Consider the following 27,197-nt stretch of genomic DNA (forward strand, 5'->3'; position numbering starts at 1 on the left):
GTGGGTACTGTAGCCGTCAGCCTCATGTCCCGTCTGAAGCAGTGTGAGAGTGTCAGTAGATGATCAGCAGAGGAAAGTGAAGCTGCTGTGAGCTGATGTCCTGAAGGGCTTTTAAAGAGTCTCTGAGTTTGACAGGAACATGAAGATGTTTGTGGTGTTTGTGATCCTCCTGCACGGTAAGTACACCTTCCTCTCTCTGCTCTCATCATCAGCTTTTCTTTCATCTCTCTCTCTTTAATGTGTTGAAGTGCAGCAGGAGGAGATTTCCATCAAACACTGGATTCTGATTCAGATCAAACTAACAATCCAAAGCAGCAACTTTCAAATCTCTGGATTCTTCTTGGTGGCTTTCAGATGAGCTCATGTTACAATCAGCTGCTGTGTGTTGTTGTGTAGCTGAAGCTCTGACTCACTTTTCATATGTGACCAAAGGAAACTTGGTGCTGTGTGACACACTTTAGATTCTCTGCTGCTGCTTTGAACTCTTCAAACTAAAGAGCCAAACGGATGATTGACTGTGCAGCTCTGACATGGCACCAAATGTCCCTGTTATCAGCTGCTGGATGGACGTTATCAGAGCTTTTTAGTCCCACACGGATCACCCGTAGGGAATGCCAGGACTGACATAATGAATTAATTAAATACACCATTAACTAATTAATTAAATGTGTCATTAACTAATTAAAATGGGAATTAATTAAATAAATATTTTTGACACATTTAATTAATTAATTATTGCCACATTTAAATAATTATTTAATGGTATATTTAATTAATTTATTTTGGCACAGTTGACTCCTTCAGGTCTCACCATGAAATAATTTATCTGTCAACCTCAACCATCAAACTCAGGGGGCGGGGTTAACGCTGATCGAGTCAAAACCATTGCTTTGGCCTGGTGGCCATTGTTTCTAGCACACAACAACCGGCATGTGGAAGCTAACAGAACTGAACTTTGAAAAACCCTGTTTGTGTGTTACCAAATACCGTTTTAATATTTTTTTTTAGCCGAGAATGTAGTGGTTTAATCTTCATGTGTCTGGTCGGTTTGTCAAGATACAGCCTCTTTGCAAAAGTGCTTCGATGATTTCTGAGATGTCTGCCCAGTCTCACGGCAAAGTCTCACCCGCTCGCCTCGCAAGCAATCGAGCTGTTATTACCGCCGACAAAGCGCAGGTCCCGGTACACAGCTGTAGTAACCCCCGCTGACACAGACTTCATTTACTGAGGTTATATTTATCGAGTTTTTATTTCCTGATGTTCGTACGTGTCCTACCTGTTTCAGTCGCCAATTCTGAATTATAACTAACATTAAAAACATGTTTAAGGAGGAGAGCGAGCAAATAAATTCGATTAACAGCTGATCTTTGGGTTTTTGTTCAGTAATCAGCGTGACCTGATAAATGCATAAAAGAAATAACGTTGGTGTTTCCGTCATGTAGTAACTGCTGGCTTTAACTGTACAAAGGTTGTTCAACACTATGAAACACATACAGACTTCATGATGTTCGGCTGATATTTTTATTGTAAATATTAATCTTGAGGATAAACGGCCCTGTACACCACAGAGCCACGTCAGCATATCCACGATATCTTCAGCTCTATGAGTTAACACAGTTTCACAGATGTATCACGTGAAAGTGTCGGCAGCATCAAACTAATCTAACGGTCATCTACAAATAATTCACGTGTGATGTCAATATGATTTTACAAAAATCATCCTTATTACTGCCAACTATCCGAGAGACGTGAAAATCTACAATATAAAGAGCACAAAAATATAGCAGTCTAACGCAACACTGTAACAGAGATGAACCGTCAGTTTGTCACAGATCAATGTGGAATGAAAGTGATTGGTTAAACAAGAGTGTACCGAGCTCACAGCCCCAGTGTTCCAGTGACATCTCTGAAAACATCTGAGCACTTTTGCAAACATGTTCTATGTTGACAACCCCGCCCCCTTAGTTTGATGAGTGAGGCTGACAGATGAAATGATTTCAAGGTGAGGCATGAAGGGGACAAATAGATTGCGTGGGCCTGTACAGGAGACAAAGAAAAAAATTTAACAAAATGAAATAGTCCAAATCAGAAAATAGTTACACCAAAGTAAACTGGATCTGGGCTTGTTGCAGGGATCTGAACTTACTAAACATTTTGTGAGTGTATGCACTCACACTTAGGACCATATAATAATAAATATGTGCGTGCTGAAAGTTGGGCAACACGCTAACGTCCTTACTCCACTCTGTATTCTCTTATGGGTCTGACCCTTTCACTCCTCTGATTTTTTTCCTCGAACATTTTATTTGCCTTTTTGTCAAGTCTGTCTTTGCACGGACCTGAGAACTGTGAGAACTGACACTAACGACATGACAAGAAGTACTGACTGACAGGGACTAAAATACACTGGCAGGCACATGAGGAAACCAGGAACAGGTGGGCACACAGCTAGAAATCATTAGGCTAGACAAGACAAGAAAGCAAAGCAGAATACACCAACATGAGACAAGACCTTCAAAGTAAAACAGGAAATACACAGACCTTCTCACAATGTCTTCAAGTTCTCCAGACGCCTGGTAATGAACTAATTGTGTGATTCAGGTGTGTTGGCCCAGGGTGAGATAAAACCTGCAGGGCACCGGCCCTCGTGGACCAAAACACTCATAACCATGAACAATAGAAGAAAACAGACTAATAAACAATAATACATAATCAAAAACACAGGGCCACAGGCCCAGGACCGTAGCAAGTGATTCAAACAGTATCGCACATCCTCACTGCAGGTGTGAAGAAGGAAACCTCAAATACAAAATGATGTAAATTTATGAAGATGCTTTGACAAAGCTTAAAATCCTACTGTCAGTTTTGTAAATTGTTACGAGTTCAAAATTGGGGATGGATACAAGAGGAAAAACCACAATAACAACACTGGTCCGGCCGGGTTAAGTCAAACGATGATTTTAATAGTCACACGCGTGGGAGATGGACACTGATGCAGACAGCCTCTGATCTCAAAATGGTGGAGCATTGATCAAACTTTTATAGCCTCTGTTGCCCCCACCTTATCATAAAAGCCTAAACATTCACATGCTTTCTCTCACACAGCGCCTAAGCTACGACCTTGGCTCCCTGTTTATCTGCTCCTGCTGAGATGGGGCAGAAAACTCCAGCATGTTCTCTTCTAATCAGACAAATAAGGCGATGACTTTCTGCAAACAGTATTTCTTATAACTCAGCAGTATAATGCATCATAAAACAACATCATTCATTCACAATAAATCAGCAGTTTAATGTAATGCAAATCAGTTTAACTAATGCAATAGTTATCAGCTTCTTCTAATTCAGGAGAATAATGCAAACTAAAACTACCGGTACATAATAATTCACAATCTTTAATTAGGGGTATAACATGGCATAAAATAATATTATAATCTAACAAAATGTTAAATTTAAGTTTCAAATGCGAACAGAATATACATCCCATAGAACAGCAAACAGCCCTATAGACGGTACATGTTTCTCCTCTAAATGTAATTCTGTCATTTGCTATAAAAAAATGTATTTTATTTTGAACAATCAACAGGAAATGATCAGGTTATCTTAAGAACACCAAACTTTTAATGCATCAACAGCTGCGTGTTGTTGTTATCAGGACTTTAACCGGTGATGAAGATGTTGCTGCCACTCCTGCTCCTCGTACTCAGTAAGCGCGCTCTTTGAATGCAAACACAACAAAAAAACTGTTTGTGCTTTTAGACAACATAAAGTCTAACATGAGTTTACGGGATGTAAATCAGAATCAGAATCAGAATCAGAATACTTTATTGATCCCTGGGGGAAATTATTTTTTGTTACAGTGCTCCATTTTAAACCAACATTAAGACAAGACAGACAATACGCTAACTAAGAATAGTACAATATATACATATATATACATACATACATACATAAGTCACTTATAAATAAATATTTGGAAAAGAAACATGTAGTTGTAGCAGCAAACAGTGTGTTAAGTGGATGCGTTGTACAGGGAGATGGCCACAGGCAGGAATGATTTCCTGTGTCGTTCAGTGGTGCTTTTCGGTAATCTCAGTCTCTCACTGAACGAGCTCCTGTGACTGACCAACATGTCATGGAGTGGGTGGGAGGTGTTATCCAACATTGTCTTTATCTTGGACAGCATCCGCCTCTCCGACACCACCTTGAGGGAGTCCAGCTCCATCCCCACAACATTGCTGGCCTTACGGATCAGTTTATTAAGTCTGTTGGCATCTGCGACCCTCAGCCTGCTCCCCCAGCATGCAACAGCATAGAGGATCGCACTGGCCACCACAGACTCATAGAAAATCCTCAGCATTTTCTGGCAGATGTTGAAGGACCTCAGTCGCCTCAAAAAATAGAGACGACTCTGGCCCTTCCTGTAAAGTGCTGTGGTGTTTTTAGCCCAGTCCAGTTTATTGTCAATGTGTACTCCAAGGTATTTATAGTCCTCCACAATGTCAACACTGACCCCCTGGATTGAAACAGGGGTCAAGTGTTTCCTGGTCTTCCTGAAGTCCACGATCAGTTCCTTGGTCTTTGCCACGTTGAGCTGCAGATGATTCTGCTCACACCACGTGACAAAGGAGTCGACCACAGCCCGGTACTCTGTCTCATCATCCCTGCTGATGCATCCAACCACCGCAGAGTCATCAGAAAACTTCTGAAGATGGCTGACTCTACTTGACTTTATTCCTTATAACCCCCTCTGGGACTTCATGCAGGGTGCTCACAGGGTTACAGTTGACTTCATATCTGTTTAAGATGACCTGTGTGTTCCAGACGTCTCTGTTTCTTACTGATAGAACCACAAACCTGCCAGAGAGTAGTGACGTTTGACAAGATTAACGACTATGGCAAAAATAGAAGAAAAAAAAAACCTGTCCAATGATACAGATGAAAATTGGTTGTGTCGCCAGTTGTGTGTAACATTGTCAGTGGTGACACTTTTATGTGTTGTAACACTGAGATGTCTATTTGCTAATAAACTGTTTTGTGTGTGTTTGTGTGACTGTGTTTCTGCCTCATTTGATGTTGTTGCATGGTGAGGTTATTTGTTAAAAATGAATGGACTGCAGTGTCGTTGTTAGCCCTGCTGTCTCAAAAAGAAGGTGTCTGGGCTCAGATCTGCTTGTATTTGTGTTCATTTTCAACCAAATGTAGAAATAAATAAGAGATGGTTTCCTCCTTTCACCTCAGTGTTGTTCAGTCATCCATCAGTTTTCTTTAACATCTTTGATGTCCTTTCAGTCAGTGTTTGTTGGAGAGGAAGAATCCATGGATGTAAACTGACTTGAAACTGACTTGGAGTGTAGTGACGTTTGACAAGATTAATGAAAATGGCAAAAAAAAAAAAAAAAAAAAAAAAAGAATATAAACAGGGTTGGGCAAGTTACTTTGAAAAAGTAATTAACTATAGTTACTTCTTCAAAAAAGTAACCGAGTTAGTAACTGAGTTACAAGATTCTAAAAGTAATTAATTACTTGAAAAGCAACTATTGCATTACTTTAAAAAAATGTTTTAACCCTCTGAGGTCCAGGGTATAATTGGCCATTTTTAACTACTTTTGATTTTTCCCTCCACATTTCACCTTTAAACTATTTACTTTGCCTTGTTTGGTATCGTTCTTTTCAGCACAACCTCACATGTCTGAATTTACAGTATTTTTTCATTTTGACATACTGTTGTTTTGTTCAGAGGAGGTTGGAGATTGTTACCATCAGGGCTCATCCGGTCAGGATGAGAATGAACAGTCAGCAATCACTTGCAGGTTTTGTCCTTTTATTGAATAATGGGTAAAGGAAAGACACACATGGACTGCTATCTCTGAAGGGAAAATAAAATACGATTTAAGTAACTCAAAATAATACAGGAACTCATGAGACTCAAACAGAAACTCACCTCGGCTTCCGCCCCATGTGGGAGTGAAGAAAGAGTGAGCTGTATATGAGTGCAGTCCTTATATAACGAGTGACAGGTGAGTGCAATTAAGGCAAGCACCACACCCAATCAAAGGTGAGGAAAAGAAACAAGGTGCATCTGGTGAAGTGAATGTGCTGAAAGGTGAGCCTTTACAACAAAGTATTAACACAATTGATCTAAAATCAGACAAAAAACATAAAATCCAAGTAGAAGTTATATATTTTTTACTGTAACAACCACAAACATGTTTATTGAATCATATTTCATAACTTTAAATGCAAATATAAATTGTCAATTTTAAAATCCTATGCACAAGTTTTGCAAACAACAAAGTTATTTGCATCCATTTACCTTTTACCTTGATTTTTTAAATAACCATTTCAAACTATTTACAGAACAATCAGCTGTTCTGCATTCAATAAGATGCCACACAAATTATTTGTGCCACTCCAAAAAAATAATTTCTGTCCACTATAAAGGAGAACTTCACATCCTGATACCTGCAGGTCTGACAGCAGCAGGTGTATCACTCCTGTTTCTACCTGGAGACAGCAGTCGCCTCATTGTTCTGACACACAACACAAAACTATGCACAACACTACCATAGCTGGACTGGCCATCGGGCATACCGGGCATCTGCCCGGTGGGCCGCTGGTGATTTTTTCGTTTTTATGGGCCGTTGGATTTTTTTTTTTTTTTTTTTTTAGGAAGGGTATATATAATGAAAGGTGTTGGATTGGCCAGTTGGTCATGATCGACTCTGGGCTGGACCAATTACAGCCGAGGAGGCCGGATGCACCCTCCCCCTTGTTTAGCAATCACGTGATTTTCGCGCATTGCATGCCGGGAACTCGTGGCAAAACAATCCATGTACCGCATCAAATGCAAGCATTTGCAGCACCGCAAAACGTTCATTCTTCGGTTCCAATACCTTCTTGTTTTTTCTTTGCTGCACAAAAAAGGAGAACAATGCCGGTCCGTACAAAGACAGACTTGATGAAAAGTCAAAGAAAAGATACGAGGAAAAAATCAAACAAGTGAAAGGGTCAGACCCTTACGTCGTTAGACGTAAGGTTAAGACGTCAGCGTGCTGCCCAACTTTCACCACGCTCAGATTTATAATTATACGGTTCTTGGAGTGAGTGCATGCACTCATGAAGTTTAGTAACTTCAGGTCACTGCAACAAGCCCAGGTACAGTTTACCGACGGATGGGTACAGGACCTTGAAATGCACCGTGTAGAACGAAAGACCATCGTACGAACAAAGGTAAGTTTACCAGTCTCACAAATCGTCGTCATAAATACACATTCGTTAACCGTTTATTAATATAACCTTTGAGCTCAACGGTAATTAATTAGTAGTGGAAATAATTTCTGGTAGCATTACAGAAATGTAGCAGTGACAATAATACTGTATGCTGTAATCGTACTGGACAATCAGTGATACAAAACAACTGTTTTATCCTGTGAGTAAAAGTATATGTTTTTGTCAATGTACCATGGTAATAACAGAAGCGAAACGCAATATTGTGTCAGGACAATTCACTATTTATGCACAATAAACAAAGGAGCATAGCGCGACAATTTCTGTTCAGCGCCAGACTTGCTTGTAACCTATATCACCAATTATGTTAAGAAAAATGACGTATTAACTACAACAAAACTCTGACCTTTGTGGGAATGCTTGGAGCCAGAGGTGTGGACTCGAGTCACATGACTTGGACTCGAGTCAGACTCGAGTCATTAATTTTATGACTTTAGACTTGACTTGAAAAAATGTTCTAAGACTTGTGACTTGACTTGGACTTTTACACCAATGACTTGGGACTTGAATTGGACTTGAACCGGTTTACTTGAAAAGACTTGATATTTTACCCCAAATATAAAATTTAACATGCATATTATATAGAGATTGAAAATGTGACGTCATTCACGGGTAGAACCGCAAAGGATTCTGGGAACTCGTGGCAAGCGGTACTAGCGCACGCAGGCTTTCAATTGAAATCAGTCACACAGCGATAAAAAGAAACACAAAAATGTCAAGAAGCTGTTGTATTATTAACTGCAATAGCCGGTCGCATGACAGCCACGGGAAGCCGACGGGTAAAGAGATCGGTTGTTATCGGATTACGTCGTTGAAGAGAAATTGTTCAGCCATGTTTCCGAAGTAACAAAGAGGCGACTGGATTGCAGCCATTCAAAGATCAAATATAACGTCCCAGAACACTCCAGCTCACAGGTTAGTCTGCTCCAAGCATTTACACAAAGGTCAGTCTGCTGTTGTAGTTAATGCGTCATTTTTCTTAACATAATTGGTGATATAGGTTACAAGCAAGTCTGGCGCTGAACAGAAATTGTCGCGCTATGCTCCTTTATTTATTGTGCATAAATAGTGAATTGTCCTGACACAATATTGCGTTTCGCTTCTGTTATTATGGTACATTGACAAAAACATATACTTTTATTCACAGGATAAAACAGTTGTTTTGTATCACTAATTGCCCAGTACGATTACAGCATACAATATTATTGTCACTGCTACATTTCTGTGATGCTACCAGAAATTATTTCCACTACTAATTAATTACCGTTGAGCTCAAAGGTCCTATTAATAAACGGTTAACGAATGTGTATTTATGAAGACGATTTGTGAGACTGGTAAACTTATGATACGTACGATGGTCTTTCGTTCTACACGGTGCATTTCAAGGTCCTGCACCCATCCGTCGGTAAACTGTACCTGGGCTTGTTGCAGTGACCGGAAGTTACTAAACTTCATGAGTGTATGCACTCACTCCAAGAACCGTATGATTATAAATATGCATATAAATATGCTACGATGAGATAGCTGACTTCATCTAACTAGCAAATGTTGTCCAGGCTACGTTGGTGATACAGTTTTTTTTAATGTGTATGATATTTTTGTCATGCGATTTTAAAGCCGGTCCTACAACCGCATCCAAGAATAACATGCAGCTTATCTCAGAACTGTCGGTGAAAATTATTCTTGGAGCTAGGTTTAATTGAGCTGCATTTTAAAGAGGTGCAATTTCACAATTTGTGTATATTTTCTAAGTTCACTATTTTGTATGTGTTGAGAAAAACACAGATTTTAAAATTACATGGTCTAATATTTACATTTAGCATAACTGCAACATTATTTTTTCGTTTGTTTTTTTTAAAGACTCGAAAGGACTTGAAATTCAAAGTTTCAGACTTGTGACTTGACTCGGACTTTTACACCAGTGACTTGAGACTCGACTCTGACTTGCCTGACATTACTTGAGACTTGACTTGAGACTTGAGGATAAAGACTTGAGACTTACTTGAGACTTGCAAAACAATGACTTGGTCCCACCTCTGCTTGGAGCAGACTAACATGTGTGCTGGAGTGTTCTGAGACGTTATGTTTGGTATATCCAGACCATCCGTCGGCTCTTACTTCGGAAACATGGCTTAAAAAATTTCTCTTCAACGACGTAATCCGATTAAAAAAAACGATCTCTTTACCCGTCGGCTTCCCATGGCTGTCATGCGACCGGCTATTGCAGTTAATAATACAACAGCTTCTTGCCATTTTTTGGGTTTCTTTTTATCGCTGTATAACTGAGTTCAATTGAAAGCCTGCGTGCGCTAGTACCTCTTGCCACAAGTTCCCAGAATCCTTTGCGGTTTTACCCCTGAATGACGTCACATTTATCCTGGTGGGCCGGTCTCTAGTCAAAATGCCCGGGCCGATTTTTTGTCCCAGTCCAGCCTTGAACACTACACACTAACTACACAAGACAACACATTAACTACACACCCCAAACACGCTAAACGTCACAAATCTCTCACGTCTCAAAACTCGCTCTCTGTCACATTGTCCATGGTAACACTTTTATGCGTTCTAACATTCATGTTCATTTTTCAACAAAATGTAGATATAAATAAGAGATGGCTTTCCTCATTTCACCGGTTGAAAAATAAACTTTTAGCACATTTTCAGGCGAGAATGTGGCTGTGTAAACTTCAAATATCTGAGCCGACCGACACATCGTCTTCAAACCCCGTGGTCTTTCACTACTCGGGTTAAACATGATATATAAGTCACTTTGATATCCTAAGATGTTATTGTTTGACTTTTTTCAGTGTTTTATTTGTGACTGAGTGCATCAGTTTGGCTGAGATTAAAGTTATTAGATTAGATTAAATTAAACTTTATTAATCCCTCGGTGGGGTTACTCTGGGGTTTTCACACAGCTGAATAAGCGTCAAACAGAAAACTGATTAAACAGAAGAGTGTGATGGTCGAGAATTTACGTCAGCGTAAATTCTTGTTATTTAGATAACATGGAGCAGATGGCACAGTTTCACTTCACCAAGAGAGAGAGCTCGTGACGTAATTCTGAAGGCCATCACAGTCACTCACTTCCGGCCTACCCGGCTTTCGGAGGACCCAGCCTACTTAGACCACGAAGGCCGGGTCGTCAGGTGGATACAGCATCTGAATTTGGACAGCCCCGACTGGGGCACAGTAATAATGGTGACATTTAACTTACAACCCCCCCCCCCCCCCCCCCCTTTGAATGTCTCTCCAATTCTGAGGTTTCAAGGTTGGCAAGTATGGTTAGTGCTTGTTGGATAGGAAAAATCCATGTTTCAATACTTTTCATAAAACATGGCTGAGATTGACGATACATATTCTACAACTTTCTGAAACTACTTTATGTGGACCCAATGAAAAAATCCACTGCATATACATAACAAGTATTTTTTGTTGTGTGTCCTTGTGTCTCCTTCCAGTTTCCCAGCATGCCATCTCCACAGTGGTGGAGGTGTATGAGGGGGAATTATCTGTCCTGTTGCCTTGCAAGTACTCAGGTTTTATACCTGAAAACCCCACAGTGCTGTGGACTCGCAATGATCTCAACCCCAAATCTGTCCACCTACGACGAGAGGAAACAGATGATCTTAAAGGGCAAAACCAGCGTTACAGCGGGCGCACATCAATGAGGCCTGATGCTCTGGACACTTCAGACTTCAGCCTCACTCTGAGAAAACCAACAAAGACTGATAGCAGCATCTACACCTGCTCCATCGGAAATGAAAGAAAAGAACTGAAACTGACAGACATACAGCTGCATGTCAAAGGTAAGAAACTCAACACCTGTTATTATAAAGGTCAGAGGTCAAACTAAAGAGTAACAGAAAAGATCTTTCTAGTTCTGAAAAAACTGATAAAATAGTAAAAATGTTTTCTAGAAGCAACCACTCTGAAACACCAAAGAAGAAAATAGAATCTTATTGGTGTTTCTAATAAATCTGGATGATTTGATCCAGAAATTCTTACATGTGCAGGAAAACCAGCACCTCACCTGCCTAATAGCGAGAGACAATAACAAACCAATATTCTCTTATTTATGTGTAATTACTATAACAGTAGTACTGTGAAGACCTGGCACAGTTTTGGCTCACGAGCTTTCCTGATATTTTTTCATGCAGAATAGAGATTTTAATGACTCGACTATTGATATTTTTTACTGGCAGCAGAGTGAGAGGTCAGTAACACAGATGCTCAGATCTCAGCTCAGATCAATTCTATGATTAAAATCAGTGTGACTGCTTGTTGAGTCTGTGTTTCCACAGGCCCCGCTAGTTTAGAGAGTTATTCCTCATGAAGAAAACAAGACAGTAAGCGATCGATCGATCTGGGAGGCCCCAGTTGGTGTCTCAGGAATGCACTTCGAATCCTACCACCAAATGACCCCTCTGCTTGTTGCCTTTTATTGAAAACACCGTTGCAACACACACAACAGTTTACACAAGCACCTCCCACCGTAAACCCCCCCCCTTGGTTACAAAAGACAAGGCACTGTGTGTGTGCTTGAACCAAGCAGTAGGATCAAATTATTAAATTCAGTTCTTTGCATTCTTTTGGCAAGGCTCAAAGTGGTCTAACTCAAAAATGATCTTTATTTTGCATTCCCGCAAATGGGGAGCTGTTAGGCGCTCTCATGCACCCACAGCTCTGAAATAAATCACAAGAAACACAATGACAACATTTAACAATTTGACTTAACACTGCTGCTTCTTCTGGAAAATACTCTCACCTATTCATTTTTTCCACATTTTGTTATGTAACAGCCTTATTCCAAAATGGATGGAATCAGTTTTTCACCTCCAAATTCTAAAACATTTGCTTAAAATTTGTCCAGGTGTATTTAAAAAAGCTAAAATTAACAGATGTACAGAAGTACTCACTTTTCTGGGACACTAAAACTTGAGCTCAGTTGAATCTTGTTCCCTCTGATAATCTGTCAGATGTTTCTTGATTGGAGTCCACTTGTGATAGATGCAGTTGATTGGACATGATTTGAAAGGCACACACACCTCTCTGCATAAGGTCCCATATTTGACAGTACATGTCAGAACACAAATCAAGCCTTGAAGTCTGCAGACATTAGTCAGCTCCAGTGTTGCTCAGTGGAGAGAGGAGAACCTTCCAGTAGGAGAGCCATTACTGCAGCACACCCGCAATCAGGGCTGTATGGTACAGCAGCCAGACTGAAGCTGCTCCTCAGTCAAAGGCACATAACAGGCTACCTGGAGTTTGCCAAAAAGCCCCTGAAGGACTCTCAGATCATGAGAAAGAAAATTTCTCTGCTCTGATGAAATCTATATTGAACTCTTTGGCCTGAATGTCAAGTGTCATGTATGAAGAAGACCAGGCACCACCTGGTCAAAACTCTCCCTACAGTGAAACATGATGGTGGCAGCATCATGCTGTGGGATATTTCTCAGTGGACAGAACTAGAACATTTCCTAAATGCACCAACGCATACAGAGACCTTGTTAATAACAACCTCCTCCAGTGCCCTGGATCTTGGACTGGGTGAAGGTTTATCTTCCAACAGGAAAATGATCCTAAACATAGAGACAAGATAACAAAGGAGTGGTTTGGGACCACTTTGTGCTCTTTGTTCTTCAGCGGTCCAGCCAGAGTCTAGGCAAGAACACAATCAAACATCTCTGGAGAGATTAGACAATGCCTTTGCACTGACACTCCTCATTCAGCCTGATGGTGCTTGAGAGGGTCTGCAAAGAAGAATAAAGAAAATGCATAATAATAGGTGCCAAGCTTGCAGCATCATACTGAGAAAGATGCAAGGCTTTAATTGCTGCCAAAGTTGCTTCAACAAAGTTTGCGAATACATGTTATTCTAATTTTTTATTTTTAATATATTTGCAATAATGTAAAGCATTACCCTGTCATTGTGAGGTAAATGAATCATGGGAATCCCAGGTATTGTGTGTGTAGAAATTTGAGGTGAGAATGAATGTTGGAATAACAAAATGTGGAACAACTGAATACTTTCCAGATGCAATTTTAGTTTTTTTGCTTTACTGTCCTCTCAGGCGAGCAGGTGGAGGTAAAGGTGGAGGAAGGGTCAGAGTCTGTGATCCTGCCCTGCAAAACAAAATCTGACCTGCCGGAGGACACCACAGTGGAGTGGACTCACTCTGACCCTGAACTGATGGTGGCCCAAGTGCATTCAAACAATAGTGATCACCCGAAACAGCTGGACAACCTTTACTGCGGCCGTGGAAAGATGAACAAAGACCTGCTGAGAACTGGAGACCTCAGTCTTACCCTGAAATACCCCACAGAGAGAGACAGTGGAGGATACATCTGCACCATCTACAGGGACAAAGACATCTTGAGACAGAAAGTAGTGCTGCAGGTCAAAGGTCAGACATGTAGATAAAGACCAAGGGTCAGTGTTACAACAGCACATCAGAGTTCAGAAATCATGACATTATTTTTGATATTGGTCCACAGAACGGTTTCCATCCTGGGCCAAAGCTCTCCTGGTTCTCCTGGTTCTTCTTGTGGTTTCTGGAGGACTTTTATTTCATTACCGGCACTATTTCATGTCAGGTGAGTGTCTCCTACTACACTACCCATAATGCCGATGGTCAGCAGGTGTCCTCTGGTGGCTCCTTGACTGCGGCTCACACAAACTTGTTCCAGAAGCTGAAAGAGTTGAGAGTTACAAACAGCTGATACTGAGAGCTGAAGAGAAACTTCCAGGTTTGTTCCAGAAGTCAGAAAACCTCCTTCAGACTCAGTCATTGATCAGTGAAACAGCTCCACAACATGACTTTACTAAACAGTGTGTGTGCTTCACTGCATTGATCTGACACAGAGACTGCATGTGTACTTTATTTATCCCTGTAAAAGTCGTACTAAGAATAAAATCTCTTTCCAAGAGAGGCCAGCAGAGTGCAGCAGATGTGAAAACAACCAATACAAGTGAACAGAAATGTGAATAATATATAATAAGTTTACATTGTTGTAAACCAAGTATTGTTTCAGCATTTTGCTGTTTTCTAATAATATTACAAGAAATGGTCCCAATACAGAAATCTGTGGAAATCCATGCCTAGTTTTACTTTTTGAAGAAAACTCCTCATTTACATGAACAAACTGGAATCTATCAGATGTGATTCAAACCACTGCAGTAAATTTCCTTTTAATAACTCTGGTGTGTTCTAGTGTTTGTAGTAAAATGTTGTGGTCTACACTGAGGTCTAACAGGACAAGCACAGAAATAAGTCCACTATAACAGGTCATGAGGAGAACATTAGTAACCTTCACTACAGCTCATGTTGTGCTTTGTTGTCCTCTCAGTTTACCAGGTGGGGGTGGATTCAGGGGTGGAGTCTGTCTTGTTGCCCTGCAAAGCCACAGTTTGGCTGCCTAAAGATGCTAAAGTGGAGTGGAAGGACAAAAACAACAGGAAGGTCCACGTGTATGAGAACGGCTCTGACCAGCCTGAAGAACAGGACGATAAATACAAGAACCGAACAAAGACGAAGAGAAACTTACTGGAACCTGGAGACCTCAGTCTGACCCTGCAATACCCCACAGATGGAGACAACTCCACCTATACCTGCACCGTCTACAACAGGGAGGGAAACATGCTGATGACGAAACAAGTGGAGCTAAAAGTCAGAGGTCAGTGCTGTAGATACAGATACAGGCTGCATCAAAGTGTCACATGTAGTTCTCTCACATCAGTTGGATTATATCTATAGCAGCAAACAGCAGCTGAGACACAAATCTTTGTCTGTGTTAATAAAGTTGGATCAGTTCAAATAGTTTGTTGCTCTGCACTTGAAAGCTGTAGTTTTTCTAATGCACCACCTTCATGTTTCCTTCATATTTGAATCCCCCTGTAGATACTGACAGGTAACCATGTCACACAGAGCTCAAGCCTTTGAATCCAGCTGTGATTGTTGAGTTTCTATTGAATGCCATCCATCCATCTTCATCCGCTTTATGGGTCGTGGGGGCAGCAGCCTAAGCAAAGAGGCCCAGACCTCCCTCTCCCCAGCCACCTCCTCCAGCTTATCGGGGGGAACACCAAGGCGTTCCCAGGCCAGCCGAGAGATATAATCTCTCCAGCGTGTCCTGGGTCTGCCCCGGGGCCTCCTCCCGGTGGGACATGCCCGTAACACCCAGGAGGCATCCTTGTCAGATGCCCGAACCACCTCAGCTGGCTCCTTTCGATGCGGAGCAGCAGCTGCTCTACTCTGAGCCCCTCCCGGATGGCCGAACTTCTCACCCTATCTCTAAGGGAGAGGCCAGCCACCCTTCGGAGGAAGCTCATTTCCGCCACATGTATCCGCGATCTCGTTCTTTCGGTCACTACCCACAGCTTGTGGCAATAGGTGAGGGTAGGGACGTAGATCGACCGGTAAATTGAGAGCTTCGCTTTTACACTCAGCTCCCTCTTCACCACGACGGACCGGTGAAGCGTCCGCATTACTGCAGCTGCAGCCCCAATCCGTCTGTCGATCTCCGGCTCCCTTCTCCCATCACTCGCGAACAAGACCCCGAGATACTTGAACTCCTCCACTTGGGGCAGGAACTCATCCCCGACCCGGAGTGGGCACTCCACCCTTTTCCGGCTGAGAACCATGGCCTCAGATTTGGAGGTGCTGATCCTCATTCCCGCTGCTTCACACTCGGCTGTGAACCGTTCCAGTGCGAGCTGGAGGCCCTCACCCGATGAAGCCAACAGAACCAGATCATCCGCAAAAAGCAGAGATGAGATTCTGAGGCCACCAAAGCGAAAGCCCACCGCCACTTGGCTGCGCCTAGAAATCCTGTCCATAAAAATTATGAACAGAACCGGAGAAAAAGGGCAGCCCTGGCGGAGCCCATCACCCACCGGGAACGAGTCCGACTTATTGCGGGCAATGCGAACCAAGCTCTTGCAACGGTTGTATAGGGATCGAATGGCCCGTAGCAATGGGCCAGACACCCCATACTCCCGCAACACCTCCCACAGGACACCCCGAGGGACACGGTCGAATGCCTTCTCCAAGTCCACAAAACACATGTAGACTGGTTGGGCAAACTCCCATGCACCCTCAAGTATCCTTGAGTGGATAAAGAGCTGGTCCAGTGTTCCGCGACCAGGACGAAAACCGCATTGTTCCTCCTGTATCCGAGGTTCGACTAGCGGACGAACTCTCCTTTCCAGCACCCTGGCGTAGACTTTCCCAGGGAGGCTGAGGAGTGTGATCCCCCTGTAGTTGGAACACACCCTCCGGTCCCCCTTCTTAAAGATGGGGACCACCACCCCGGTCATTCTTTCTATTGAATGGACTTTTTCAAATCCAGCTGTAGGCCTGTGTTTGTGAGCTCATTAACAGCTGTTTGTTTAGAGAGACATGGTCCTCACAGGACAGCCACTACAAACATATGATTTTATAGAATATGATGCATTACTGCAGATTCAACACAATAGAAAGGATTTGAAATGAGCTCAGCCTTAAACATGTGCAGCAGTAATATTGATCCACAGACACTGATGGGAACATTTTTCTGCACAATAAGTACTTTGACTTTTCATACTTTATGTACAATTTGCTAGTACTGCAGTTTTGTGTGTAGTGAGGTGTTTTCATGGTGTTTTCTTGGTGCTTTTACTAAAGGAAGGCTTCTATCAAATTCTTCCACATGTTGTCAAACTGAGCTGTGTGATGAAGTGAGTGTGACAGAAGCACTCAGACTGTGTTTCTTACTTTGTTGTCCTCTCAGTCCCCCAGGTGGAGGTGGATTCAGGGGTGGAGTCTGTCCAGCTGCCCTTAAACACCACACTTCACCTGCCTGAAGATGTTACAGTGGAGTGGAAGGATAACAATGCAAAGGTCCACGTGTATGAGAACAGCTCTGACCAGCCTGAAGAACAGGACCAGGTTTACAGAGACCAAACGAAGATGAATGAAGACCTGCTGAAAACTGGAGACCTCAGTCTGACCCTGAAACACCCCACAGATGGAGACAACTCCACCTACACCTGCACCGTCTACAGCAGGGAGGGAAACATCCTGATGATGAAACAAGTGGAGCTGAAAGTCAGAGGTCAGTGCAGTAGATACAGGTCAAAGGTCAGACTCATGATGGTGGTTCAGTCTCAGTGGGCTCCATCCAATAATGTCACAGTGTTAGCATGTCTGATGTTTGTGGCTGTTTTGGTTTTTATTTGATTTCCTCCCAAATGTAAAAGCTTCAGCAGATGAACTGTAGGAGCAAAGTTCATGTGTGAGACTTCATCTGAAAGGTAACATCTTCTAGTTTCTGAACATGTGTTTGTTTAGCATGTGGCTAAAATCTCAAATCTCAGTAACAACCTTCTTTGGTCCTCATCTATAATCAGTCGTATCTGAGTCACAATAACTAGAAGATGATTTCTAGCAGAAGTGTGAACATCTCCACATCCTTTCTCCATGTTATCATCCAAAGCTGTGTGAAGTTTCAGAGCTCTGCAGCTAACAGAGACTTTCAGTTTGCTGCTCTCTTCCTCTGACAGCTCCATTCTTAGGGAGCGTTAGTTCTCTGTTTCACTTTATTCCACTTATTCAGTCTGATGTTCTCTGATCTGTTTCTCTTGTTTAGTGTCTTAAAGGCTGCCAGTGCCTCTCTTTGCTTTAACCAACCTTTCTCTTCATTTCTGAGCTTTTTAAGGACTTTACCTGATGCATCAACCTTTGAAAATGGAAAGAAATCAGTCAGATTCATGGCTGCATCAAAGTGTCAACGCCGCCAAGGATGGTCCCAAGCCCGGCTGCAAAAGGAGGGTGGTCCCCTGCCGAATCGACCAGAACCAGCTTTCTGGGGAAATGGGGCATGAAACTGTATAGATCCAAATCGATCAACGTCGCACATTCAAGATACTGCACGAGGGACTCAGGATGCTAGTGAGAAGTGGACTACTGTCCAAGGTAATATTCGAATTTCACTGAAAGTGGCAATCAACATTGGTGTATGGAATGTCCGCAAGGGACATCACGTTGGCCAGAACGAGATCATCGTGCAAGAGATCCAGCGCTGAAACATCCAAATTGCAGCTTTGTCTGAACTTCGTCTAATGGGATCAGGTACTACCAGCATCAAGCCCTCTTCCTCCAATGAACCCATGACACTCTATTATTCTGGGGTAGAAAAGTGTTAAGCAAGCGACGGCTTGGCTGGGAGGCTACCTTGGGTCATTCCCGCCATGGAGAGATCAACTACAACGGACTTCATCTTTTCTCCTCTGCTGCGACCAACAAAATGGTAATCGGGAATACCATCTTCCAGCACCCCATTAAACACCAGCTCAGCTGGAGAAATCCTAGTGGAAAGGATTCGGCAATGCAAGACTATGTGCTAATAAATGCCCGATTCTGATCATCCCTTCAAGATGTCTGTGCAATGAGGGGCTGTGGCTTTGATCACTACCTTGTTTGTGCTCAACTACAATTGAAACTCGAGCACATGAAGCAGACGCCATCCAAGTTTACAAATTTACATTTGAAAATTTGCGATAACGATATAACTGACGATATAATTTACACAAGATAAAATACTTAACAACTCCACAACTTTATTAGTGCAAAAAAAAAAACCCATCAGTGTATTTTCACTTAAAAAAGCAGCTGTTTTTTATGTCCATTAAAAGTTATATAAACATTTAACAGTGCAAATGCAAATTCCTCGCTGACAGTGTAACCAAAAGGCATTTCCAGTAGAAACTGTCCGACATATCCTCAGCATAACCATGTATAATATCCACAAAACTTAAAAAGAGGTTATACACAACACAATACAGTAATATTATGGTGAAGTACAGTATGTATCACTCCGCCAGGCCCCTGACTATGATAGCCATAATGCTCCCACAATCCATCAAGCTGTGCGGCTTCGTAGCTTAGCAATGTCGTACTAAAACATTTGACAGATTTTCGAGCGCTGTGTACCTCATAAATCGTTTCGGGGTCAGTAAGCACAACTAGAATTCATATGTAAGGCACACGGGATTATAAGGGGCACTGTCGATTTTCAGAAAAATCAAAGGATTGGTTTTAAGTGTGCCGTATTTTCCAAAAAACACAGTAATAACGACGGCCTGCTAGTATGCTCTACCAAACATTTTGCTTTGGTGTGTATCTGACGGACGAAAGCTAAACCAGTTCCACACCGCTGAAGTTGCAGCGTTTTTACAAACCAACTCTGGTTCATCTGTTTCATTCAATGATCCGCTTTCTCCCTTCTCATTCTCCGTCGCCGCCATGCTTTTTCCACCATGTGCGTATGAAAACAAAGGCACTGCACATGCGCGTTTTACCCATATTCTATTGCAATATTTCATTTCCTTATCATTGCCTAACATTATACCGGTATTACCGTGAACGGTATGATATGGCCCAGCCCTAATTCCAACACGCCTTTTTGAATTGTTTTGCACTGCTGGCTGATTCAGACAATGTGGATAAAGAAGAGCAAAAAATTGCTAAGGCCATCCTTGAAAGTGCCCGCCTACTCTGTCCCCCAACCCGGCACCACACCCAGTTATGGATATCCGACAAACGTCTCGATCTGGTAGCAGAGCGCAAGAAAGGAGAACTGGTAGACCTTGAGCGTTACCGGCTGCTCAATCAAGAAGTATGCAGGATGATGAAGAGGGACCGGAAAGCTTACTGGAACCAAGTGGCTGAAGACCTGGAAGTGGCATCGTCGAGACATGACTACCCCACACTTTACTGCTCATTGCGTCGTCTAAGCAGCAAATCGAAGTCCACAAATGACAAGATCAAGAAGGCTGATGCTACCTTTGTGCGCTCAGTAACTGAACACCTGCATTGTTGGAAGGAATTCTTTGATGGCCTCTACAATAATGACATGCTGCAAGGCCGAACTGAAGTGCCTCCCGAAATCGACCCCCCCCCCATGCACCAATGTCAGATGCCGAACCAACAATTGAAGAAGTTAAACATGCAGTCCATGCATGCTATCTTTGCCAAAAATGATGCTGGACCAAGTAACTGTGGAATCAATTAAAACAGCCTCCTTTCTCAACTTAATGGACTAATTCAACAGATCTAGAGAACAGATGAGATACCGAAAAGGTGGAGGAAGGTAATTACCATCTCACTTTACAAGAAAGGTGACACCCGAGAGTGCGAGAACTATCGTGGAATCAGCCTTCTTTCCATCACTGGTGAGGTCTTAATGAAAATCGTTCAGTCATGCCTACAAAAGCATCATGAGCAGGCAAGCAGAGAAGAGCAAGCCAGCTTTCAACCTGGGCGCCGATGCTGTGATCAGATCATCGTTCTTCACCAGCTGATTGAGCGAAGGGTTCGATGTGGACAGTCGACAGTGATTGCCTTCATTGACCTAAGGTCTGCTTTCGATTGCATCAATCAGACTGCCCTGTGGAGAATGTTGGAAGCAGAACATGTCCCCAAGAAGATCTTTACCCTCCTCAAATCAGCCTATCACGGCTTGCCTTTTGATGTAGCAGAACCCCGCCCGCCGGAGAGTGCATGATGCACCCAAGAAGACTTGGATCAAGCAATTTGAAGACTATCTTAAACAACGACGTCTAACACTCGAGCAAGCGAAGGTGAGGGCAAGAGACCACAAGGCCTTGATATGCATCGTTGATCAAGATGGAGACCCTACGGCACACACAGTGACATATATGGCTTCGTGGACAACCTCCCCTGCCAAGTTCCAGCTAGGGACAAAAGACCGAGAAGAAGAATCAAAGTATCACATGTAGTTCTCCCAAATCACCTGGATTATATCCATAGCAGCAAACAGCAGCCAATATACAAATCTTTGTCTGTGTTAATAAAGTTGGATCAGTTCAAATAGTTTGTTGCTCTGCACTTGAAAGCAGCAGTTTTTCTAATGCACCACCTTCATGCTTCCTTCATATTTGAATCCCCCTGTAGATGCTGACAGGTAACCATGTCACACAGAGCTCAAGCCTTTGAATCCAGCTGTGACTGTTGATTTTCTATTGAATGGACTTTTTCAAATCCAGCTGTAGGCCTGTGTTTGTGAGCTCATTAACAGCTGTTTGTTTAGAGAGACGTGGTCCTCACAGGACAGCCACTACAAACATATGATTTTATAGAATATGATGCATTACTGCAGATTCAACACAATAGAAAGGATTTGAAATGAGCTCAGCCTTAAACATGTGCAGCAGTAATATTGATCCACAGACACTGATGGGAACATTTTTCTGCACAATAAGTACTTTGACTTTTCATACTTTATGTACAATTTGCCAGTACTGCAGTTTTGTGTGTAGTGAGGTGTTTTCATGGTGTTTTCTTGGTGCTTTTACTAAAGGAAGGCTTCTATCAAATTCTTCCACATGTTGTCAAACTGAGCTGTGTGATGAAGTGAGTGTGACAGAAACACTCAGACTGTGTTTCTCTGCTTCATCAAGTCAAATCTGGTCCTCAGAGACTGAATAAAGTCCTGTCCCACTAACAGCAGCTCCAACAGTCTGTTCACTGCTTTCTTCCTGTCAGTCTTCATCTTTCTGCTGCGTCTCCTCTTCACACTGACCACTTTCTATCTAACAGTGAGCTCCCAGTGAAGCAGCAGCATTCAGCCTGTTAGAGTCAACACAAATGTCTCCATCCAAGCTCATGTTGTGCTTTGTTGTCCTCTCAGTCCCCCAGGTGGAGGTGGATTCAGGGGTGGAGTTTGTCCAGCTGCCCTTAAACACCACACTTCACCTGCCTGAAGATGTTACAGTGGAGTGGAAGGATAACAATGCAAAGGTTCATGTGTATGAGAACGGCTCTGACCAGCCTGAAGAACAGCACCAGGTTTTCAGAGACCGAACGAAGATGAATGAAGACCTGCTGAAAACTGGAGACCTCAGTCTGACCCTGAAACACCCCACAGACTGGGACAACTGGACCTACACCTGCACCGTCTACAGCAGGAAGGGAAACATCCTGCTTAAGAGACAAGTGGAGCTGAAAGTCAGAGGTCAGTGCTGTAGATACAGGTCGAAGGTCCGAGGTCATGTAGGAGTTTATTCTCTAAAACCTTTTAGTTTGAATCTATTTTTAAGTTCATTCCAATAAAATAAATTCTTTGATGTTTTCATTTAAGAGCAAAATTGTCAGGCCGAGCCACTGTGTGTTGAAATGAACAAACTAAAAAGACCATTAAAAATGGAGTTGAAATGATCCTGACTTCAAAATAAAAGCCTCTGGCATGAGTTGAGTTTGGATCAAATCAATAGTTTTGTTAGTTTAGTCCAAACCAATGTAAATGTATAAATATCAATAGTTTTAAAGCTGCTGAGATCATTCAAACACTTTGATCCAGTCATTTGGATGTTGTCAAATGTCAACCAACCAACACAGGATCCACAGTCAGAGTCAAAGTGGAGTTCTAGCATGGACGTGACGCTCCAAGAAGCTTCAGACAGACAGTGTTCTCCAAAAGTTCTGCTCTAAAAGGAAACTTTGAGCTGGCTCTGTGATTGTTGTAGTCAGAAGGATGGAGGCTGGATCTTTGATGAGTGCTTGCACACAGGCTGTCTTTAAGTATTCTGGGACACAGCCAGAGGACAGACGAGTGTTCATTATTGGAAGCAGCCGAGGGGCAGGGACATCCCAAACTTCACTCAGCAACTTTGGAGGAATCATATCTACACAGCTTGATGAGCGTTTCCTCACTCGATTCCATAATCTGATGAAAACTTGCAGGATTTCAAAGACGGTCCACTGAGCTCCAAAGAGCTCCAAAGGGCTGTGCATAAGCACAGCCCTTTGGAGCTCTTTGGAGCTCCTTTAATTCATTCTAATAATAGAATGAATTAAAGGAGAGAAATTACTTTACATTAGCAAGAAGCACGTTGATGTTCAAAACATCAGAGTTCACAGACTAGACAGTCCTCTCCAGATTTCATCATGTTTCTGTTCAAAACAACAAGTAACAAAGAGTCAATGTACAGAGATGAGGTTCAGCAGCTGGTGTTTTGGTGCAGCCAAAACAACCTGTCACTGAATGTGGACAAAACCAAGGAGAGAATCGTCGACTTTAGGAATGGTAAATTGCCTGTACTTGTATAGCGCTTTTGCAAAGACATGCACCACTCATACACCACTCAGCACCCACGGTTCGACAGTAGAGACTGTTAACAGCACCAAGTTCCTGGGAGTTCACATCTCAGACGATCTCACCTAGACCATCAACACCACCCCCATCACCAAAAAGGCCAAGAACTTCAAGTAAAGAGTTTTCCAAAAAGTTGATTCTGTTCATCTGGACGTAGCGTTTTGTGGGAGAAACGTTTCGTCACACGTCCAAGTGACTTCTTCAGTCTCAGCTGACTGCAGGTTTCCCCAATCTTATAAACAGTACATTTGCATAATGACTGAAACCAGCCCACTGAAGGAACAATGGAAGGAAAGAGGAAAGAGGTTCAACTCTTTTTAAGAAGGCTTCAAGGCATCCAAGAAAGTCCAGCAAGTGCCAGGATCGTCTCCTAAAGAGGATTCAGCTGTGGGATCGGAGTGCCAACAGTGCAGAGCTTGCTCAGGAATGGCAGCAGGCAGGTGTGAGCGCATCTGCACGCACAGTGAGGCAAAGACTTTTGGAAGATGGCCTGGTGTCAAGAAGGGAAGCAAAGAAGCCACTTCTCTCTAAAGAAAGCATCAGGGACAGATTGATCTTCTGCAGAAAGCATGGTGAATGGACTGCTGAGGACTGGGGCAAAGTCATATTCTCCGATGAAACTCAGATTGTTTGGGGCATCTGGAACAAGGCTTGTCTGGAGAAGAAAAAGTGAGTGCTACCATCAGTCCTGTGTCATGCCAACAGTAAAGCATCCTGAGACCATTCATGTGTGGGGTTGCTTCTCATCCAAGGGAGTGAGCTCACTCACAATTTTGCCCAAAAACACAGCCATGAATAAAGAATCGTACCAACACATCCTCCAACAGCAACTTCTTCCAACAATCCAACAACAGTTTGGTGAAGAACAAAGCATTTTCCAGCACGATGGAGAACCGTGCCATAAGGCAAAAGTGATAACTAAGTAGCTCGGGGAACAAAACGTTGAAATTTTGGGTCCATGGCCTGGAAACTCCCCAGATCTTAATCCCATTGAGAATTTGTGGTCAATCATCAAGAGGCGGGTGGACAAACAAAAACCCACTAATTCTAAGAAACTCCAAGAAGTGATCATGACAGAATGGGTTGCTATCAGTCAGGATTTGGCCCAGAAGTTTAGAGCATGCCCAGTCAAATTGCAGAGGTCCTGAAAAAGAAGGGCCAACACTGCAAATACTGACTCTTTACATAAACGTCATGTAATTGCCAATTAAAGCCTTTGAAACGTATGAAGTACTTGTCATTATATTTCAGTACATCACAGAAAAAAATGACACAAAGATCTAAAAGCAGTTTAGCAGCAAACTTTGTGAAAACTAATATTTGTGTCATTCTCAAAACTTTTTCCACGACAGTGTATACCCCCTTTACCCCAGTCTTTATGTTTATTCATGTTCTTTCTCTTACTGTATTTGTTGTTGTTCTTTTGCACTGAATGTAACTGGAGCCTCGTCATCTTGTCTCTCTATGTACTGTACTGTGTATAGCAGAGATAATAGTAAAGTTTACTTTGACTTTGACTTGACAAACATAAATTCCAGTTTGAGGAAGTGGGAGCGCTGTTTGGAGTCCGGTTGGTGCCCATGTGGATAAGGATGGTGTCGGCCTCCGGACGGGATCGTATTCTGCCAGGAAACTTGTCTAAAACGTCCCAGAGCGTCGGGCCGGGAAAAGACAGAGCGCACGCCTCCTTTATTGTGAAATTCCTCACCATGGTAACTGAACACATCAGCTGGTCTGCAGCAGGTCATGTTCAGAGTTTGAGGCTCAAAGTGTCCCATTTTCACTGATTGTTTCCCGACGACATGCTTCACGTGTGATATGGATCCTCTGCTGAAGGAATCTGCTTTCTATCCACAACCTGTTGATCCGTGTCTGACTAACAGCAGCGCAGGAAGCCCTGCAGTTACAGAGAAACTGTCTGAGTCGCATTGTTGCTGCAGTTTACCTGCAACTGCTGTGAAGAAAAAGTCTCACTGTGTTTGTGTTTGGTCCTAATCTGCTGCCTGTCTGTTTGACATGCTGGATTTCCAGCTGATCGATGACAGATTAGAAACTGATCAGTCTATTGATCACACAATATTCCATCAATAGAATTGATTTGACTTTGATTTGTGTAACAAAGTGATTTCCACGTCTCCTTCATGATGTGACAGTGTCAGAGCTGAATGCACTTGTAGAGTATCATGTTTTTATGGCTCACATTTAAAGTGTTGCAGCTCTAATGTACAGCTGTCATATTAGAAATAGAAGCAGCTCTGATTTTAGTGCTCAAAGAAATCTATGAAGTGATGAATTCACACATGAACAGTTTTCTGCAGCGTTCCTCTCGGCCTTATTTGCAGCTCCACTCTTGTTTTTGCTCTAATAATTATTTCTCTCCATGAGCTGTTTCTCTGCCTGAAGGAGGCGCCACTCCATCGCTTCATTTAGTGCAGAGCAAGAGTCACATGATGCTGCTCTGAACACCAATCACACTTTGTACAGCTCATGTTGTGTTTGTTGTCCTCTCAGTGTGTCAGGTGGAGGTGGAGGAGGGGGCGGAGTCTGTCCAGCTGCCCTTCAACACCACACAAAACCTGCCTGAAGATGCTGAAGTTGTGTGGATATGTAAAGAACCTGAATACAGGAAGGTCCACGTGTATAAGAACGGCTCTCACAAACAGCACCAGGTTTACAGAGACCGAACGAAGATGAATGAAGACCTGCTGAAAACTGGAGACCTCAGTCTGACCCTGAAACAGCCCACAGATGGAGACAGTGGAGAATATGTGTGTGATGTCTGGAGGAACGGACGGGTTAGATTCAAAACAGTGCAGCTCAAAGTTAAAGGTTTGTTTGTGTGTGTGTGTGTGTGTGTGTGTGTGTGTGTGTGTGTGTGTGTGTGTGTGTGTGTGTGTGTGTGTGTGTGTGTGTCTCTGACTGTCTTGTGTCTCCTCTGCAGGGAGAGTTCAGGTCCAGGATCAAACAGGGGACATCAGGAACAGAAGCAGCTCCATTGATCCGACTCCTCTGATGGCTGATCAATCAGTTTGATCTGTGTGTTCTTTGATTATTGATCAGTGATGTCAGAGTGGAGTCAGTGTGATGTTGTTGTTGTGTGTTTGAGACTTTTAGTGTCCATGAAGGTCTCTGCTGCCGTAGATCCTCTGAACTGTGACAGAGGTCTCACTCTGGAGGAAACTCTCAGCACTTTCCAGCAGCTCCTCCATCATGGAGGACGTTCCCTCACTGTAACAGGTGGAGGAGAGAGGAGAGGAAGCACAGGTGGATCCTCTGAGGAAGAGGAGCGTCCTACAAACCACACGATCACATGACCAGAGGGGCGTGGGCTTCAGTGGTACTAATAAAGGAACAGTGCACATGTTCCACTTTGAGACGGCACACTTACAGACCACCACTACCCAGTTTATTACTGGCTAATGTGCAGTCTCTGGAGAAAAAGCTGTGCGAGCTTCGGGCAGAGATCTCGTTCAAGCGAGAGATGCAGAACTGCTGCGTGATCTGTCTCACAGAAACCCTTTCTATCGGACAAGGTACCAGACTCCGCAATACAACTACCGGGGTTCTATTTGCACCGCAAGGGAAGGTCACAGGATCTTACTGGGAAAAGCAGAGGCGGTGGTGTGTGTTTCATGATCAACAATAGCTGGTGTGATTATGCGAACGTGCACCCAGTTAAATCCTTCTGCTCACCAGACCTGGAGAACCTGATGATTAAGTGCCGGCCATTCTGGCTACCAAGGGAATTTACAGCA

At 42.9% G+C, this 27,197-nt stretch overlaps 1 protein-coding gene across 1 annotated transcript; it reads left to right on the forward strand.

The window, feature by feature from the left end:
* On the forward strand, positions 1–27,188 carry LOC146673080 (uncharacterized). Its single transcript, XM_085401453.1, has 9 exons — positions 1–176; positions 10,749–11,096; positions 13,362–13,694; positions 13,786–13,884; positions 14,638–14,964; positions 17,059–17,382; positions 21,979–22,302; positions 25,954–26,271; positions 26,384–27,188. Exons 1-9 carry the CDS (start codon positions 140–142, stop codon positions 26,473–26,475), a joined length of 2,202 nt encoding a protein of 733 aa, XP_085257579.1. The 5' UTR covers positions 1–139; the 3' UTR covers positions 26,476–27,188.
* Positions 27,189–27,197: the final 9 nt, after the last annotated feature.

Source organism: Rhamphochromis longiceps, linkage group LG3, assembly GCF_057381845.1.
Source record: "Rhamphochromis longiceps isolate RC_006_pf linkage group LG3, R_longiceps_female_GT1.1, whole genome shotgun sequence".
In the NCBI taxonomy this organism is placed as follows: Eukaryota; Metazoa; Chordata; class Actinopteri; order Cichliformes; family Cichlidae; genus Rhamphochromis; species Rhamphochromis longiceps.